This window comes from Electrophorus electricus, chromosome 19 (genome assembly GCF_013358815.1).
Source record: "Electrophorus electricus isolate fEleEle1 chromosome 19, fEleEle1.pri, whole genome shotgun sequence".
NCBI classification, from domain to species: Eukaryota; Metazoa; Chordata; class Actinopteri; order Gymnotiformes; family Gymnotidae; genus Electrophorus; species Electrophorus electricus.
The window spans coordinates 5,609,041-5,628,423 of record NC_049553.1 but is presented as its reverse complement, the minus strand read 5'-3'; the positions used below and the strand labels follow the sequence as shown (position 1 = coordinate 5,628,423).

The window sequence follows — 19,383 nt, the reverse complement described above, 5'->3', positions numbered from 1 at the left end:
CTACAGCAGGGGTGTGGCGAAAACGCACTTGTTGCTTGAACTTAGAGAAAAGCGATTTCCTCTGAGCGAAAACCCTTGTGACATTTTATATATCAAATCTTAATACGCCTTTTGATATTTTATGACGATTCTACATTCCGTTATTTTTTGTTTTCTCTGTCCTATTATTATACCCAGTATATTTTAATCAGACATTCATGTTTATTTCTCTTTTTTTTTCCAGTATTATCATTTAAAATATTATTTTTTTTCCACGTACCTCTTTCAAATATTTAATATTAGTCACGATGGATTTTATGTTGTGATTCAAAATAGAACATACCTGTGTACAATAATATAATCATTGCAAAGGTTTGGAGTGAAGAGTCCATTCAGTGTTAATTTTTGTATTAACATTTTGTAGTAAACCTTTCTAATTTGCAGGACATATGTGCGCCTTTGTATCCTTAACTTTGTCATGTTTTGAAGAATCGTTCTCTATCAACTAGTTTCAGTATTTTACTATCATTTTAATCATCACTGCACCAGTGTCAGACTAGTGTGAAAGCTAAAGATGGGGGAGTAAACTCTTTTGAAAAGTAGTTGAAAATCAATATTGCAAATCCAAAATAATCTAATAATTCTGGTGCAGTGTAACTAAAGTAGAACTAAAATTACCTTTGGAGGTTTTCTGACATTCACAATCTTTAAAAATGGATTTTAAAACAATTTAAAAAAAAAATGCAAATCCTTTTTGTCTATGGTTAGGTTTAATTTATAAGTAAAACTGCCCTCAATTATCAAAAATAGCCCAGGTTGGCAATGTTGTTGATATGATTTTATTGTGCCTTTTATACATGTATTATATTGTTGTAACCAATCATTTCTTTCAGATACATGTCAGGTGATCATAAATACATGGAAAGATTTGTGTCCCAAACTTCTCCTTTGATGATAATTTATGATGTGTGCATGTCAAAGAGTTTCTGTGGGTGTGGGGTTCTTACTTTGTCAGCCATTGCTTGGGGGTGGGGGGGTTGCAGGAAGATGATTTTGTGTGGACACAGGTGTGTGACGTAGACTGCAGGTGCGTGAGTAATGAAAAGTCCGCTTGTGATTGACTGTTACACCCATACGTCAATCAAACTGAATTGTGGGGCTCCAGTCTCCCATTTCTGTATCCACGACAACGTCGTCTTGGATCTTTTCCAGCAGTCTTCCTTTCTCTTTTTTCTGCTTCCTGCTCTCTCTCTCTCTCTCTCTCTCTCGCTCTCTCTCTCTCTCTCTTTCTCTCCCTCCCCCTTTGTGCTCAGATTAATCAGCCTGATTTTTCAACAAAGACGACTCAGGACCTCAAAGTTGGTGCGCACATGCACACGAGGTATACCTACTGAGTACACATGCGCCACCCTTAACTGGCTGTGAACATTCTAACATTCTGCAAAGCCCATGTTTCAGGAGTTCAAAAATGTACGTCTGTAAGTCTTAAACAAGTTAGGGCAAAGCTATTTTTCCATGTCATTCAAGCACCCAAATGACTGGACTCTAATCTAGTCTAACATAACTATCTGAAAATACCTTTAATGGAACAAAGTTCTGTTCAGTAGCTGAAAAATGCTCTATTTGTAGTTAACTCTTTGCACTGAACTAAACACCAACTTGTGAAGATAAAAGGATTGCACAGATCAGATTACCCTTTCCAAAGAAATCCTTTACATCTGTGTTAATAGTGTTGTTTTCCCTTAATGCACAGATATTTGCATAAAGTAATTGCTCCTATGAGTTCCATAAATGTATTCTTAACAAGCACTGGTGGTGTTGTCTTAGATCATTTATAAACAGAAACATTCTGGATCGTTATGCTCTCTGCATGAACTTAATTTGGTAAAGTATTTCCTAAGGAGGTTCCCAACTGTCTGTAAAAGAGGTTGAATCTAAATAAAAATCACATTTTTATTTTAACAGAAATGCCCATCCTTTAAATCATAGTGGTAATCTGTTTGGCTTTACCTAAAATAGTTCAAATGAAACAGATCTGACAGATTTTAGTATAGACCATTATTACTCACACTCATCATTGGAAATTCATTAGGCTGCTAGTTTTGGGGTCATTAAGTAATCACTGTGACACCTTGGTGACTTTTCTCAGTGCGTAATATGACATCTTCCTTCACTGTGCAGGTGCTAATGGTTAGTAGCTACAACTGGTCTAAGTTTGAGGCTTCGAGCCTTCACTTGCTGTAGCTGAATGCATACAATCTTGGGTGGAACCCAGTCATATTTACACTGGAAATACATTATCAGAATCATCAACAATGTTGTTCTTGCTGTAAGAATAACACTGGACAAAGTAGGGGTTAAATTTTACTTTAGCTATTTTGATATTTGGCACAATCAAAAAAGCATAAATGGGAACATAAACTCAATCTATGGTGGAATAAATATAGAAAAAATAGATAACTGATATATAATACATAGAGCATATATCTGAAGAAAATTCCAGGTGAGTAGCTGCAATGTACTGTATATCACAAAAGTAGATACAAGGCTGGGCTATGAAAAATATCAATTTTAACAGTTCCCATATGATCCCACTGAATCCAAATTACCATCTATTGTGAGATGTGAGCTTACATCTGAAAGGATAAGGAAAAGAATTGAAATGGAAACAAATCTGAAAGAATGGAAATGAAGTGGGATGAAATGGAAATGAAGTGGGATGAAAATGAAGAGATGAAGTACGTGATGCATCAGGAAAGCCAGAATTAAGAAGGAAGGATGAGGAGAAGATAAAGAAGAAAACAGAAGCCCAGAGGGGAATAAGGCAAGTTGGAAAGAGTGCAGTTTGTCCCTGAGGCCTCCCTGACAGGCTGGCTGAATGGAGCCTCTGTTCACCCTCTTCTCATGTAAATTGGGTCTTCAGTCTTGCAGCCATCCGTCACTGCACAGAAGGACCCTGGCAGGCCCTTTACGAGCCTCCTACTCGCATAATCCCCCTGCCTACAATGGTGTCCCCAGCAGGGGGGTGAGTTGCGAAGGAGGGAGGGAACTGTGGGGGTAGCCATCCAGACATGGTGAAAGTGTTGGAAGGGCCACCTACACAGAAGATGCATAAGCAAAACAACATCCAGCCTCGGGCAGGGGGGGGGGGGGGGCTTTCAGGAGCTGTTTTGGTTTCAATGTATGCCTGTAATGGTAGAAGAGGAATGTGGCTGTAGAAAACCAGATTATTTTGGTTGGCAGTAGGATGGAGTGAAGTGGTGAAAAAGGAGAAAGGAGTACATGATGTGGGAATTAGAATAGTGTTTCTGTAACAAGAAATATAGAATGAAGCATCGGCACATGTATGGCATGTGTAACAGCACAGGGTAGTGGTAGGTGCCGATTTGGATGAAGTAATCAAAAGTTGCTAGCATGGAATTAAAGTGACATACAGGCAAGTAGAAGAATAAAATTTACCTGGACTGCATGTCCCTGTTGTACATCATCAAAACTAAAATCTCCATTTAACTTTCCCCTCATTAACATCTTAAACCACTTGCCTGCCCCCCTGTGGACAGTGTTCTAATGAGGCTTTGCAAAACCAAGGACAAGAATGGATGTTAAAATTCACTTAATCACCGATTTAAATTTTATAACCATGACAGCAAACAAGAGGCAGGAGAGGAAAAAAAAAACAAAAACCTTCAGATTACCCTAATGCCATAGTACTACTGAGAACATAAACTAAAAGTTACTAAATATTGCATAGGTTGATCACATCTTAGTTTTGCATTTCCCCAGATTTTAATTGACTGTCATTATGAATCTTTAAAAAATAAATAGAAAAGTACCACTCCTGTAGATAAGCATGTGCTTAAAATAAGTTTTACTCTGTAGGAAACTTTAAAATAAATGTACAAGTTTTGTGCAATGTATAAATGAGGCCTTTGCTTTTTTTTTGGGTCAAGATCCCCAAGCTTTTTAACTTGTATTCAGCTAAAGCTCCTACCAGTACAGCAGCTCCAAGAAAGTTCAACAAACAGTTTTACTTGTTAAAAAGGAGAAATACCTTTATTTAAGAGAATTAAAATAAATACTATTCAGAATCCAATGTAGAAAAACGTTTAATACATGGCTTCTGTCTGAAAAAGATTATCATTAACAAATTTATTTAAAAATAGTACTGACCAATGTAAACCCAACCCAAACCAACCCACAAGACAGGCATTTTTCTTCAAAACTAGAGGAAAGGAAAAAACAAAAACAAAACCCCAAACAAAAACAAATCACAAACAAACATTATAATCTCTATATACTTAATCATCTGTAGTTTGGTCCTTCAAAAGACCCCTCCAATTTATTTTGGTGAGGTAGGTTACTGGAGCAACACTCCCAATACATAAAGGACTTAATACAGTGAATCTATACAATATGCCATGCGGTGGTAACCTCACCTTACAACACCTTGCCACCTTCTGCACCAGGGAGATAAATGTCTATTTAGAAGGAAAAAAAAAAATGCTACTACACAACAGCACTATACAAGTGGTTTAAATGAACGAAGGGGGGGAAAAAAAAACAAAAACAAACAAAAAAACCCAAAAAGTTTGGTAATAACAGTTATGGATTTTGGACTTTATAATGGAGATGGCAGGAAGCATACTGCAAAAACCCAAGGGCTTCAGTACTCCCTGCTCAGAAAGTACAAGTTAATACTGGGAATACAAGACGAATCCATATTGAAACACCCAAAAGCAAAGATGGGCGCCACAAGACCCACCAGCCTTTGTAAACATGATAACATTTTCAAGAAACTATTAAAGTAGCCAAAATTTAGGGCAAAATGGAAAGTCAAACAAAATCAAGTCCACTTTACCCATTTGGTGCCAAGCTCTTCAGTCCGTAAATACAAATAAGCCCCGGATGGCTCATGTTCAAATTACAGACGGAACACCTCGTTTAAGGAATAGCTTCGTTGCATAAGGCTCACTTGAAGTCAATCATTTCAAATTGTAAAAAGAACCCATGAAGTTCTTAAAAAAAAAAAAAAAGGATAATGATATCATGTCTGGCTCTCACTGGGGTTAGACAATGGAATTACAAGGGAAACGAAAAAAGGAAAGCTCTTCAGTATTAGGAGCTAAAGAAACAAAGGGCAGAGCAAGAGGAGGAGCAGAGAAAGGTTTTAGATCAAGTCGGCCACGTTCATAGGCATCTCCTCCACGGTGGTGTTGTAAAACGTTTCGATGTCCCGGAGTGTGCGCTTGTCATCTTCCGTCACCATGTTAATGGCGACACCCTTTCTGCCGAAACGGCCACCGCGGCCAATCCTAAGCAAGGTCATTGGAGAAAAATGAAGAAAATTTAAGACTTCAATACCAAGACATTTAAGAAGTGTTGAGGATCCTAGAGGGCAGCTGGCAGGACTTGCCTGTGGATGTAGTTTTCCCTGTTAGTAGGAAGGTCATAGTTGATGACCAGGGAAACCTGCTGCACATCAATGCCACGAGCCTAAGGGACAAGACACATTATAAAATTTATATTAAACTAGCATTCCAACACTCGACTGCCCCAGTACTAGGGGAATCAGTGGACCCAATCACTAGATAGGAGCATGAATCCTCTTAAAACAAAGGATAGTAATGTTGTCCCCCCAGCTCACCAGCAGGTCAGTGGTGATGAGGACACGACTGGATCCAGAGCGGAACTCCTTCATGATCAAGTCCCTCTCTTTCTGGTCCATGTCTCCATGCTGCAAGTCCAACAGTCAGACTGAACCCCAAGAAAGCAACGACTGACCGATTTTACCGTCAAGTGAATCTGTGCCCACAGCATGAATCAGTCTTTAGCTCATGGTACAAAGCTGACTGAGATGAATATGGGTTGCACTTTCTCTTCCCCTACCAGATATAAGACTGCCACTGATGGGCATCTCCTTGCCCAGTTGATAAGGGTCTTATTTTCATTACACTAAGTGTTACTGAGTGGCATGCGAATTTCAACATCAGATGGCTGTTAGCTTACTCACCAAAGCAGAAACGGTAAAATCTCTAGCATGCATCTTCTCGGTCAGCCAATCCACCTTCCGACGGGTATTGATGAAAATGACGGCCTGGGTTATGGTCAGAGTCTCGTACAGATCACATAAAGTATCCAGTTTCCACTCCTGAGATTGAATTACCAAAAAAAAAAAAAAAAAAAAAAAGTTATGGTAAAGCTGGCTTAAGCACTTTATTCTTGACAGAACTGAATTACAATTCTCCAACTGCAGGATCTCACTGTACTAACCAAGATTTCAAAAGTGCCTTTAACAATTGCAATGCTAAGGTATTGCCACTAGATGGTGCCATTTTCAGACTTCTAAATTGATCATGCAACCAGAACCCTACACGCTAGGTACACTGATTAGCAGAACGCTCACCAGCCACCAAGCAATGCAGAAAAGTCTGGAATCAGTTGACACGCATGGTGATCATCATAAAATGGCAACAATGAATATCAGGTAGGTATATATTTTTTAAACTGCTTGCTAAACTTTAAAGCCTGTTTCAGTGCCAAGGGTTATATTTGGAGTCACTTTTTTTGGACACGTTATGGTATGAAGCTCCTTTACCTCCTTTTCCACATTAATGTAGAACTGACGGATACCCTCCAGGGTCAGCTCCTCTTTCTTGACCAAGATCCTCACAGGATCCCGCATAAACTTGGACGTGACCTCAAGCACATCCTGAGGCATGGTGGCTGACAGGAGAATCACCTGTAGAAAAAGATGTGTCAGAAATCCCTGGCCTCATAACAGGCATTTCAGACAAATTTTTATTATGGGAATGTCAGCTGCTTTATAGTAGTGATGAAGGACAGGGGGACCCAGTCACTGTGGAGAGCAGCTCAAATGTTCTACCAAAGAACTTGATTCCCTTCACAGCAGAGAGAGCTATGGGGAGAGGGAACGTTGGCCAAACTAGGGTTAGGATAGTTTGCATCTTTCCAAAAAGAAAACAACCAATTAAAAAGCAACTAGATCCAACATCAAAACTGGTTTACTTGCAAACTCATGTGATATACTGCCTATATAAGTAACCTTGGAATTGTTAGTCACTATACAGACGCAGCTCATAGTAATTTATCCAGCCCTTTCCAAGAGTAGGAAATCCCAATTACCTGTATATCTGAAGACAACTTCTGGAAAATTTCATAAATCTGATCCTTGAATCCCCGGCTTAACATCTCATCAGCTTCATCCAGTGCAAACATCTTAATCTGTTTGGGAGCTTAAAAAAAAAAAAAAAAAAAAAAAAAAAAAAAAAGACATTAATTGGGTAAAGACTACAGCCTCAAAAGTCTGAATCTGAAAGGACCATTGTTGGGGGTTAAATGCAGACACCTTAATTTGATCGATTGAACTTGCTTAACCTATGAAAGCAGCTGTGGTTTACACCTAGGTTTATAGAGTGCTGAAATACTGGCAATGGAAGAACAATGCTGTGTTCAGGTCAGTGAGGTCTGATCATGCCTCCAGAGGCCTGCAACCCGGAGCCAGTGCTCAACAGAACACCGGGGAAATGCAGAGGGCTACCGAAGTCAGCTGACACGCATGGGGATCATCATTACAGCATGCAAGCCCTGCACCATTGGCCACAGAGGCTGGTGGAGATGCTTACAGAGATATCGGCGATTGAGCATGTCAAAGACCCGCCCAGGTGTCCCCACCACTATGTGGGGTACGTCTGCTTGCAGCTTCTGCACTTCATTACGGACATTGGTCCCACCGATACAGGCGTGGCAAGTGGCGCCCATGTAGTCACCCAGGGCAAGGACCACCTTCTGGATCTAAGTTGGGCAAACAGACAAGCCAGAGAGGTTATAGTCAATGTTTTCTGAGCTAAGATTAAACACCCCTACCCCCCATCCCAAAAACTGGATTGCAGTGCACAATCAACACAAAGTTGTGGCTAAAGGCTCTTTGACCCTTCATGACTCAAGTTTGATTAGAACCAAGTTTGAACCAGGGCAAAGTGATCGACAAACCAGTGAGCCATTCTGAAAATGTGCCTATAGCATGAAACAGTCTTTATCTCACAGGACTGAGCAGACTGGGATGAATATAGGCGGTATTTCCTCTTCCCTTACCAGATATAGGACTCCATGGCACCAACAGGCATTGCCTCACCCAGTTAATAAGGGAATGATACAACACATGATACTCCCTTTGAGTGGACCAAGTATATGTATGATGGTAACCAACAGTGAGCCTTACTTGCTGGGCTAGCTCTCTGGTGGGAGCCAGGACCATAGCCTGTGTCGCCTTCTGATCGATGTCAATCTGCTGCAGGATGGAGATGGCGAAAGTGGCCGTCTTCCCTGTTCCAGACTGAGCCTGTGCAATGACATCATAACCTAAAAGAAATCAAACTAAAATAAATGCTTTTGCCAATTAAAATCATATAAAACAAGATCAAGCAAATGCCTGTATTCTGTGCCCACAGCATGAATCAGCCTTTAGCTCATGGTACTGAGCTGACTGAGATGAATATGGGCTGCAATTTCTCTTCCCCTACCAGATATAGGACTCTACCACTAGCAGGCACTGCCCTGCCCAGTTGATAAGGGTGTTCATGAAAATACTTCCAACACCTTGGAAGAGCACTGGTTCCAAAGAGAAAGCGTTGTACAATTTTGCTACATACCCTTGATACAAGGGAGAATAGCCCTCTGCTGAATGGCAGAAGGTTTCTCAAAACCATACGCATAAATTCCTCTGAGAAGATTTTCCCGCAGGTTCATGTCATCAAAACTATCCACGACTTCCTTCCAGTTGCCCTAATCACAGGAGAGAAGCACGCATGTTGATTAAAAACCCGAGGCTAAAGCCTTCTAATAACCAATCTTGCAATATAATTTTACAGAAAGCACGCTCTCATTACAGCAGGTAATTTACACAGATCGAAGACAAATGCTTCAACACCCAAACACTAAGCCTTACCTCAATGACTCCATCTGGCTCCATGCCCTCAGGGCCATTGTCTCTAGGTCTGAAAGGACATAACCCATTGTTAGCAATGCCATATAACGGGTTACGACGGCGCAACCATGACAATTTAAATATTTTTAAGTGATGTCGTGGACAAAACATGAATGCACGTTGAACTTACATTTTAAGACTTGTCCAAATAAAATTTACAAATTAAAATCTTTATCACAGTTTATACATTTCATAAGTAAATAATCTGTTGCGTTACCAGGACAGACGACATCAAAAGATGAATAAAGACTTAAGATGGAGGGGAGGCGACATTACACCAGACACGTCGCAATTTTCGGTAGAAAATGGCATTGGAGTCCGCCATTTTTGCCTTAACCTTTAGAATTTAGCAGTGCGAGGGCCTGTAAACTCGACTAAACTACAGGATGTTTGATAAAGACGGCCTTCGACATTTGATGGCAATTGATATGTAAACTATTAAGCCAAACAGGAAGCGAGACGTACAAACAGTGAAATTACGAAACGTGGTAATTAGCGCGTCTTATGAGCGAGCTAACTAGCTAGCGCTAACGAGCTAATTGGAGATGGCCTCTGCCAACTCAGCCATTACATCGGCCAAAGCGAAGATAATTTCTAATAAATGCGTTGTAATTTATGACGTTAGGACATCTATGAGCACACTTTAAACGACGGGTCAGTCTATAGCTACTGGGCCAGACTTTGGCCTAACGTCCACGATACATCTGTAAAGTCCGTCTCGCATTTAAACCGCCGCTTTATTTTTTCTCGAGGCGAACTAAAGCCTAAAAATAAATACATACGCTGCTGGTCAGCGCATCGACCCGCTGTTACACGACGCTTCAACGACTCCCGTTTTAAACGCCGCCTGGCAGAGACGGCACGTGGGGCCGCCATGTGCACGCGCGACGCGAGCCGGCAACTAGCGGAAACGTTAGCGAGGAAAAAAAGTCACGTCGCGCTATAAACGTGCCGATGTTTTAATAATGTCACCGTGTCGATTAATTTGCGATGGGGAAACATCGCTGCTAAAAAGACCAAAAGTGTGTGGCTATAGATTAAACAGTTGATCTTTTTTACTTTATTCGTACGCAAGACGGTTTAGCTAGCTTAGCCTACCAAGCTAACGCTAACGTGTCGTGCAGTTTTACAGGCAGTAACCAATTTTTCTTAGCTAGAATCAGTCAAAACACTCACTGGGGAAACTCTAAATCGCATTTTACGATAACCGCATTTATAACACCAATATACGGGCTTCATTTTTTTTAAAAAACACGTAGCAAACAAAGCATGTTATGAAACAGCTGCTGCTTACCTGTCCTCATGTTGAGCCGACATTATCACAAAGAACGGCAGAATGGCGGAAATGTGCTAAATACGTGGGCAGTGACGCGAACGTGAGCGTTTTGATTGGACAGTTTCACCTTCACTCAGAAAAGAGGCGGGTCACGGTGGTAGCTAATAGGCCAAAGCGCACGCCGTAATGCAGCGTTTCCCTTCCCACCATCTCCTGTGAGGCTGGAGGAAACGCTGGCTCTGGTTTTTGTAAAACCATTGAGTCACAGTGAAGTAGTTTTACTGTGACCCAGTGGTTTAGCAATAGTTGCACGGGGGGGATTGTGATTAATTCCGATTGTGCTGCTTAAACCTAGTCATCAAACACTGTAACTGGAAAAAGTCTAAAATATCCGTTAATTTGACTATCTAATGATTCGTCAGTACACTGGACAATCTCAATATGCACTTCAAAACAAAATGTGGACATGGCAAGCCATTATATTGTTGTATGGAGCCGTATATTCTGTTTGAGGCACGGAGAGGTTTGTGCATTACAACAAAATGCAAGGCTACATGAAGGCACCATTCCAACACCACTTTGGGGGGCCTTGACAAGCAACTCAAAATTAGTGATTAATGAGGAAAGAGAAATGACTTAGAAATAAACCAACTAGTGTTCACACCACACCAGTTTTGATAAGACATGATTTATTGGGAAAAAAAAAGGGGGGGAGGGGGTGTGGGGTCATTTTATATTTGTACGTTGAGTAGCACAACACTCTTCCCAACACTTGATAAAAAGCATAGCAACACCTTTACAGATGGAGGGAGGAAAAAAAAAAAATTTAAAAATCAAAAACATTCTACCTCATTGACAGCCAAAACGTCTCCTAATCATGACCACCACATTGCAACAAGGTAGCCTTTAGAAAAGAGATTGGCCTCTGACAACCACAAAAAAATGTTGGTACAAAAGAAAAAGCTGCGTTTGAATATGAAATGTCCAGTTTAAAGTCTCTCTGCATTTCAGACAGTCCGTTTCCAGATGCTCCTTTCCTGCAACCGTCCACAGGTATCACAGCGAGAGCTTGCGGTGACAAAGCTCTTTGTACATGAGTCTCCTCAGCTTCGGCATGTCCTGTTGACTGAAGCTGAAGGGCTGCCCCAATGCCAGACACTTGCAGTACTGGAATCAATAAAGGATAGACACACTAGCTGAACAATTGCCTCAAGAAAAAGAACAGCCTATATATGCTCCTGGCTATGCTCATTTTACTTTTCCTCCTAGATGTATTCAACCTCTACATGTTGAACCCAAGGTATTCCTCTTCAGGATGTCAACAATTGGCTAAAAGTGTCAAAACATTATACATGAACTCACCTGAAGGACGAATGCCCCACAGTCACTGTCATTATTCTGTCTCCCTACATTCTGAACACAAATACAACCTCTGTTAACTTACAAATTTAAATCTTCGCTACCACAAAGCATTCATGTAACCAAATGAACGTTACTGTCAGTTTAGTGTAAAATTACTCTTGAACTGTATACACAAACTTGATTGGTTGATGGGGTACAATAGATGCAATAACACCATTAGGCATTCATAAGATTATAATACTGATATGATACAGGTTTTCCATTTTTATCTAGGGTCCTATGGGTTAGTGCTGTATGATATAATGCTAACATAGTATTTGAAGCAATTTCAGGCTAGCAATCAACAATTTTTCTGAAAATCAGCAATGTTATGTAGAAGGCAGCATGGAAAGACAATGGAATTGTCAATACAAAGCAGACATTTCACATATGCGGTCTTCAGAATACTCCAAGTTTCCTGTTAGATGACATGACATGCAGGACAAACTGCTTTAGGCAAAACAATTTTCAGAGCCAATTTTTAGACAATCATTGTCTCCCAAGTAGTAGTTTGGGGTGAGCAGTTTCATCTGACTTACCATTTTCATCTGACTTACCATTTTAAAAAAGCCTCTCCACCCTGTGAGAAAATCTCTCTGTTGTTTTAGCATAGCTTCTGCCTGGAGGTACTTAAAAATATGCTACAAAGCAAAGCGAAGAAATAATCTGGTTTAAGAATGTCTATAGGGCAAAACTGCAGTTACATTCACATTTCAGTGTCTGCTAATTCCATGGAGCACATTAATAGAAACCAATTTCAGAGATAAGAGACCACAAGATGTCCTGACCTTGGGGCAGCGACGGTTAAGTGTCCGTTGGGAGTCAAAGTAGGTGATGAAACGTTGTTTGATATCTACTGACACTAGTGACCAGTGCACTTCCAGATGAAGGGGAATCAACAGTAGCTCCTTGCTGAAGATGTCAACCTGGATTAAAACATCCAGTGATACATATACACTTTGTAAAGTGTACATGGTTAGTTAACATAAGGCACTGAAATTAAAGGGGTTATATGAAGCTCAAACAGAGGTTTAAACATCAGCCCAAAAAACATAAGCTGTATTAGGGCAGTGGTAGCTCAGTAGATAAGATACTAGACAAGTAAGTAGAATGTTGCCAGTTCAAGCCCCACCACTGCCAATTTGCCACCGTTATCCTTGACCAAGGCCCTTAACACTCAGTTGTTATCAATAAAAATTGAGTTTGGAAGCAAAAACCCCATTAACTGTTTCTTGTAGAAAATTTGAACTGACCATTTTCTAAATTATTTTTAAAACACCTTCATAACAAAATTCTATGTAAATATTCAAATGGAAAGCCAGGATAAAAGAAAAAGTCTTACATTTTTTGTCCACCGTTTAACACCGTCATAACCTTTAGTTCTCAGCTTGTCATAAAAGAAGCTGTTAAAAAAATGAACCTGAGAGAACAGGAATAAAAACACATTTAGATCATGTTGCCAAGAGCTACCATGGATATACTGTAAATGGCAAAAAAAGTAATTTTATTACTCATTACCTTGTCAGGGACTGAATCCATTACAAGGTCTCCATACATGTTCATGACCTGGGTGAAAAACACAACAGATATAAGGCAGGACTGGGATGGAGAGGTATTGTACAAGAATAACCATGATTGCAGTGTACCATACTTCACCTGGTCATTGAGCCAGTTCTGTCCATATAGGGTGCAAAGATCATCCAAGGTAAGGACATGACGCTTGTAGTTTACACTGAACCCTCGTATCATGCTCATACCTGCTGGTGATCTCTGGTAGGACTGCATTAGCTGCCGCACCTCTGCCTTCCTGAGAGCATCAATCACAATCCATTTGTGTTAAATGCTAATTGTGTGAATATCTCAATAGTAGAATAAAATTCTTATGTCTACTCAAGTTTTCTTCTAGTTTGTGTCAAGGTGAAACTTTCTTGTTAAGAACAAATATGTCTTTTGTTTGTTAATATGTCTGTGTTTATCATATGCATCTTTGAATTGACATACCTGTGAGGCTGAGAGAAGTTCTCACTGAAGATCTCCTGCAGTTGCTCTACAATATCATCAGTATGTACAGGGATCAGACAGCCATATTTATGGTGAGACTCAACCAAAACATCTGGGAGATAAATAAATATGAATATATTTGTATGAGAACTGATTATAAAATATCCTCTGTCTGATAGCTGGCGCTAAAAGCTACTTGAAGCAACAAAGTCTGAAATATACTGGGCCAGACTAAAGTCTATCTGAATTTTTAAAGTAATCTTCAGGGATTTCTAAAGACTTTTTGATCTTTCTAAAGCTTTTTTAAAAGTTAATTTATATAAAATTACCACTGATTCCTAAGAAACAAACACTCTTTAGGTAACTGATTTGCCAAATAGTTATTAAAATTCAAACCAAAACATGAATATTATTTTTGCTTTGGTATTTAAAAATACAAAAACAAAAAGGGACAAAGCTGTCTTTTCAGGGTCACTGGGCTACCTCTTTTTTGTTTTGGAATTCACAATTGAAATTGGGAGAGATGGTAGACTTCTGCCACTGTTTACCTTGGACATAGGACACATGCTCTTCTGTAAGGGCCAGTTCCAGCTTGTGAGTGGTGGGCTTCTCATTTACCACTGATGAGAAATCCCTGACTTCAGGTTTTCCAACACTGATTATTGAACTGGACTGTGAAAGGCCAGGATAACCATTCAAGTCACTAAATGGAGCTTCTGAGGAGAAAGAGAGAGGTTTATGATGAAAAATTACTTAAAGCAGCAGATCAAATATGAAAAAGTGACCAGTATCTCCTGTTTATACTTTTCTTTCAAAGTCAATCCCTTAAATACTAATGTGCTTCCATACAAAAGTAAGAATGGGTTCATTTTACAATGACATCTCTTACCTGTTTGACTTCCATTTGCAGTCTGCAGGGCTAATCTAAGGCCAGGATCCCTTCTTTGTCTGCTCGAATAAAGACTATACTGGCGCCACCGCCTTGCCCGTCTGTGCCCAAGAGTGCCTACCCACAATGCACGCTGCCGCCATGTCTTCCAGTTCTGAGCAAGACGGAAACGCAGGCCCGTACAGGCACGGAGCCTCCTCCATCGCTTCAGCCTTTGTTGCCTGAGCCCACGAAGCCGGGCCCGTAGAGGGCTCTCAGGAAAGTCCCTGGCTTCAAATTCGGCCTGTTCTTTCACTGAAGGTGACTGCATCTGATATTGCTGCACTTGTGATAATGGATCTGTTTGGACAAGCCAGTCTACTTCTTCATCCTCATCTTCTAATGGGGCACATTCAAAATTAGTCTCTTCTCTGTCCTCCAACTGTTCATCTTCAAAGTCATCCTCCTCCTCTTCGTCATCAAATCCATCCTCTTCATCCATCTCATCTGGTTCCACAGATTCTCCAGTCCAGACCCCTTCCTTTTGGCTCAGTTTTATGTGCATGCCACTCTGGGCACTGTGAGGGGAGTCAGAGCCTAGCAGATGTCCGCCTGCCATACCCCCATGACTGCCCTCTTGACTCACAGTCAGGGAGAGCTCTCCCTGCCAGCGGTTATGAGCCAAGCTTGTCCCGCTGTCCCTCATGGTCCACGGACACCCTGCTACTTGCGCCAGCTCGTCGTCTGCAAGAAAGGATATCATGTATAGCAATAAAATACACATGTACATTTAATTAAGAGCACCGAGTGATATTGTTAAAACCTAGACAACATTAACGGTTCCAAGTTACAAGTTCAGATATTGCTCTGGAGACTAATAAGCCATATGTTAAGAAGGATTGTTAGTTGAAACAAACTCAAGCACGATGTTACTGTTGCATATTTGTTAATGCAAATGTCCAGGAACGATCTATTTCTATTTTCAAGATAGCAATATTTGAACAAGCATTAAGAAAAATGTTTAAGGCTTATAAAACATTACACTGCGTATTAGGATAGCTACGCTAATATTTGTCCTTGACTTCCACATATTCGAGTACAAACAATAAAAAAAAGCTATCTAAACTACATCTGACAAAATGTTCAATTATTATGCTGTTTTACGATGGTTTAGAAAAAAATCGTGGGAATCGGCGCAAACTTGGCTAGCTAGCGAGCAATCCACCGAAATTTCCATAACAAGTTAGCTAGCATTTATCCAGTAGTCAAACAGCATGTCTATAAACATCTACTATGTACGTCTGCCTGGACAAATGAATAAATCGGAAGAATTATTGTTGTGCAACTGGCATTATATCTACGACCCACTAAGTTATTTTATCATTGCTGCGGTGTGTTAATAAATCGTGCAAATTAGCTAGCTAGCAAGCCAGCTATCGTAGCTAGACAGCTAACCTAATATACTGTTATCACACCGTACAGTACCTTAGTTTTTTGCCGACTTAATACTGACCGTCTGCGTGCAAGTTTGTAGAAATATCAGCAGAATCTGTTTTGCTGTGTGGTTTGCTACGTGTTTAAGATTTTTAGCAAATTTTGTATTACGAACATTTCATCTTCAATCAATGAACACCGTCGCTTTATTGCAGCGAAGGCGTGACGCTTTTCCGGCGCCTTTGATGATAACGGCAGGAAATCATTTACCACGTTGGGAAATGTGAAGTAAAACATGGTAACTAGAAAATCCGAAGGGGGTATAACTAAGTTACATTTGGCCTCTAACTTTACGTCTGGTAAACCGTTTACACCTGGCATCCACATCATACAAACGGCTTTCAGAAGAACCTAACAAATTTTGAATGCCCATGTATGTAGTGAAAGTCCATATACTATAATCTACTGTGTGGCAGGTCAGGCATGTTATGAACTTCGTGCAACAACATCTGAGAAATAGTGCAGAATTAGATCACCTTGAAAATGTATTTTTGGTAAACAGCTTTCAAGCGTTCCTCCACATCATGTGATTTATCTCCAAGCATGTGATCATGCATTTTGCTAAGTATCTTCAAGTATATATTACTTATTTTCAGTAAAATTGCACACATCAGTTTTCAGGAAACCAACAAATAGAAACACCACCTTACATGCTAATAGTTTTCACCCATGCAAATTGCTGGGGGTTAGGGTTTTCAATTCTTAAGAAGGTTAACACTAGGGCAAAACAATTGACACAAAATGCAAATGCAGCATAAAGAGTTAAATCGTAAAGAACAACTGGAATATTATTTACAATGACATTTTGGAAAGCGATTTTTCCCTTTCTTTCTAAGTAGCTTTAAAAGATGACCTACACTTGGTGATAAGTTAGTATATAGTTAGCGTCCTGCCACATTAAAAGAGAATAAGCTGAGATGTAAGATCATTTGATGTTTAAATGTAATCAATATAACACCTATGATAATGTAGCTCAAGGTAAAATCTTTCAATATACTGTGTCTAACAAAGTGTATACAATTAAACATATTATGTTATTTAGAAATTGGAATGTCCACAATGTCAAGTCTTTATAAAGATGCTTACAAGATTATTTGGTAAATATGTCATCGAAAGATAATGAAGAGTATGGTGTGACATTTTAAGACATTTTAAATTAAAACATTCAAATAATTATTTTGTGTTTACTATTAATTTTTATTTATATTATATAAAAGTATTTATATTATTTTAGGTAATGGAAAACAGAAACAGAAATTCAGACTTTTTGCATTTATACATTGAAAGCTACTATTTATCTTGGATTACATTAAGATCTTGATTTTAGACCACATTTATGAAAGTATATAATTAGATTGGTGACCTCAATGGTTGAGTACAGATATTTATGTCTTTTCCATGTAATTTTGTTGATTTGATCTGTGAACATCAGTGGACTACTCTTGGTACTATTGGTATTTATTATTTGTTGGTTTCTCATATTTGTTGTTATGATGTTACATATGTCTTTCTGTGTATGAATCTTTAGGAAACTCAGTCAAATTGTGACAAATCGTGTTATTAGCACTTGTGTTTAGGTTGTATTAGCGAAGCCAAAACATGTCGAGAGATGTATCTCCAAACTGGGTAAGCCCTGTTCCTGTATGACAAAGAGAGATCTGCCTGTATTCCACCCTTTCCAGGTTTTAGAGTGTTCATTGACTTGGAGATGATACCCCAAAGTAAGTCTTACTGTACTATTGAGTTTACTCAGGAATTCCCTTCAGACCATTGACATGAATTGAACTTCCTGGTCTGAGATGAGGTTCTCTGGCAGTCCAAATTGTCGGAAGATGTGCTAGAAGAGCTACTCTGTGGTGTCTTAACATGGTTTGTGTTTGCTGGAGTAGATGCCTGTAACAACATTGTAATCCCAATGATTATAGCCAAATTTAATGGGGTAGAGGTACATTTCCCCACCTTAAAACTCTAATAAACATCTACTAGACTATGGTGTAGTAGTACTGTTCATTATTAAACATATGCATTCCATCATCTTGAACCATCCACAGATATAGTTCCTGGGCAGTATTATAACAGTAATACCAAAATTCTCTACAAAATTATGCCTGAATCCATGAGCTCACAGCAAGTATCACAGCAATACTGATAAAATAATGTAAAAGAAACATTTTCCAAAAAAATGTTAAAACTTGTTTAACTTTTTTTAATAAAGAAATTGAGAAAGATGTTAAGGGTATACTTTGGAAATACACTTTAAGTAGTACTTTGTGCTTCAGTGAACAATGTAAAAGTTACTCAATTGCTCAGTTCCTGATGTATAATTAATCAGAGACATCGAAACACAGAAGATCAGGAAATTCAAAAAGAACATCATTGATTATAAGGATTCCTTGATTACCAAAGTCAAGACAACACTTGCAGAAACCAGCTCGTGCCAGGAGAATTCACTGCACGGTCCAGCACCTTTGAACCTCCGTCAGACTTAGATTCAGATTTTTTAGAATCAAGAAGGCAGCACAGTTCTCTATGTCATCACAGGAGAAAAGTAACATGGACCATCGTTGGTATGGCAACCGAGGTTCCAGGAAGACAAAGGTACAACACCATACATGTTCACCACAGACACCTGAAGGACTGATCTTCAATTTGATAAATCAAACCTTGCTACAGAATCAGTTTTGAACAATGGACTTTCATTTGCCCCCACACCCACTCCAGATCGTTTTCAGAAAAAGGTAGAGCTTTTCAACTTCTTTGTAATATTAAACTGAAATATCTGTTTCACAATTATAGTTCCCACATTCTTTCCAATGTCACTACTGACAGTCAGAGCGTATGTTTCAAATGCAGAAGTACTTTTTGTCCTGTAATGAATAGTGCACCTATTAATACCCTTTGAATATAATTTTAATAAAAACAGAGATCTAACGTCTTCAAGAATGAATAGGAAGCCTTTTTTTTTTTTTTTTTACATTGGTTAAGAACAAAGAAATAGTAGTTAAACCTGCTGATAAAGGAGGAGGTGTGGTACTCATGAATAAAACTGATTACACTAAAGATATTCACAGGCAATTGTCAGATGAAACCTTTAACAAAAAAATAACATTTGACCCCACCACACGTTTCAAAGCAGAAATTGACACCTTTCTTGAAAAGGCCTATACAGCTAACTTTATTTCTGCTTCTGAAGAGGAGTATCTGACTAGCCATTATTCTGTTAAGCCAGTACTTTACTACCCAAGGTTCACACTTTATTTACGCAACTATCCAGTAGACATATTGCTGCAGGCATAGGGTCTTTGACTCTACCTTTGTCTAACTATGTATGCATACATATGTCTGCTTGTGACACAACTG

The 19,383-nt window shown here is 39.3% G+C and overlaps 2 protein-coding genes and 2 non-coding genes across 9 annotated transcripts; all 4 read right to left on the bottom strand.

Annotated features, from left to right (window-relative positions):
* Positions 1 to 4,004: 4,004 nt before the first annotated feature.
* eif4a1a (eukaryotic translation initiation factor 4A1A) lies at positions 4,005 to 10,344 on the bottom strand. Of its 3 annotated transcripts, none has more exons than XM_027015617.2 (11): positions 10,278 to 10,344; positions 8,945 to 8,993; positions 8,649 to 8,781; positions 8,219 to 8,358; positions 7,623 to 7,791; positions 7,123 to 7,232; positions 6,575 to 6,718; positions 5,990 to 6,127; positions 5,624 to 5,713; positions 5,393 to 5,472; positions 4,005 to 5,291 (listed from the first exon to the last, which is right to left on the bottom strand). In XM_027015617.2, the coding sequence occupies exons 1-11, from the start codon at positions 10,298 to 10,300 to the stop codon at positions 5,147 to 5,149; spliced, it is 1,221 nt and encodes a 406-aa protein (XP_026871418.1). In that variant the 5' UTR covers positions 10,301 to 10,344; the 3' UTR covers positions 4,005 to 5,146. The 3 variants fall into 3 exon arrangements, 2 of the variants coding, with proteins under 2 accessions (XP_026871418.1, XP_026871419.1); XM_027015618.2 differs by lacking the exon at positions 10,278 to 10,344 and adding an exon at positions 9,201 to 9,223; XR_003411001.2 differs by lacking the exon at positions 4,005 to 5,291 and having other exon boundaries at positions 5,624 to 5,781.
* On the bottom strand, positions 6,310 to 6,445 carry LOC113580829. The gene has a single exon (XR_003411004.1). It is a non-coding gene; the product is annotated as a small nucleolar RNA SNORD10 (small nucleolar RNA).
* LOC113580830 lies at positions 7,443 to 7,575 on the bottom strand. Its single transcript, XR_003411005.2, has one exon. It is a non-coding gene; the product is annotated as a small nucleolar RNA SNORD10 (small nucleolar RNA).
* Positions 10,345 to 10,936: 592 nt separating the features above from the next.
* Positions 10,937 to 16,172, bottom strand: senp3b (SUMO specific peptidase 3b). 4 transcript variants are annotated; one of them, XM_027015549.2, is made up of 11 exons: positions 16,015 to 16,172; positions 14,551 to 15,273; positions 14,210 to 14,377; positions 13,662 to 13,773; positions 13,317 to 13,467; positions 13,179 to 13,226; positions 13,003 to 13,080; positions 12,449 to 12,586; positions 12,218 to 12,301; positions 11,622 to 11,672; positions 10,937 to 11,426 (listed from the first exon to the last, which is right to left on the bottom strand). In XM_027015549.2, the coding sequence occupies exons 2-11, from the start codon at positions 15,233 to 15,235 to the stop codon at positions 11,316 to 11,318; spliced, it is 1,626 nt and encodes a 541-aa protein (XP_026871350.1). In that variant the 5' UTR covers positions 15,236 to 15,273; positions 16,015 to 16,172; the 3' UTR covers positions 10,937 to 11,315. The 4 variants fall into 4 exon arrangements, with proteins under 4 accessions (XP_026871350.1, XP_026871353.1, XP_026871352.1 ...); XM_027015552.2 differs by having other exon boundaries at positions 13,662 to 13,707; XM_027015551.2 differs by having other exon boundaries at positions 14,210 to 14,374.
* Between the last annotated feature and the right edge of the window lie 3,211 nt (positions 16,173 to 19,383).

What these genes read in the sequence shown, in the direction of transcription:
- eif4a1a (XM_027015617.2), bottom strand. Translation starts at nt 10,300, where the DNA reads ATGTCGGCTCAACATGAGGACAG. An exon ending in TCGGCTCAACATGAGGACAG is followed by an intron (nt 8,994 to 10,277) that starts GTAAGCAGCAGC and finishes ATGTCCTTTCAG; the next exon opens with ACCTAGAGACAATGGCCCTG. An exon ending in AGCCAGATGGAGTCATTGAG is followed by an intron (nt 8,782 to 8,944) that starts GTAAGGCTTAGT and finishes TCCTGTGATTAG; the next exon opens with GGCAACTGGAAGGAAGTCGT.
- senp3b (XM_027015549.2), bottom strand. Translation starts at nt 15,235, where the DNA reads ATGAGGGACAGCGGGACAAGCTTGGCTCATAACCGCTGGCAGGGAGAG. An exon ending in TGCAAATGGAAGTCAAACAG is followed by an intron (nt 14,378 to 14,550) that starts GTAAGAGATGTC and finishes CTTTCTCCTCAG; the next exon opens with AAGCTCCATTTAGTGACTTG. An exon ending in AACTTCTCTCAGCCTCACAG is followed by an intron (nt 13,468 to 13,661) that starts GTATGTCAATTC and finishes TGATGCTCTCAG; the next exon opens with GAAGGCAGAGGTGCGGCAGC.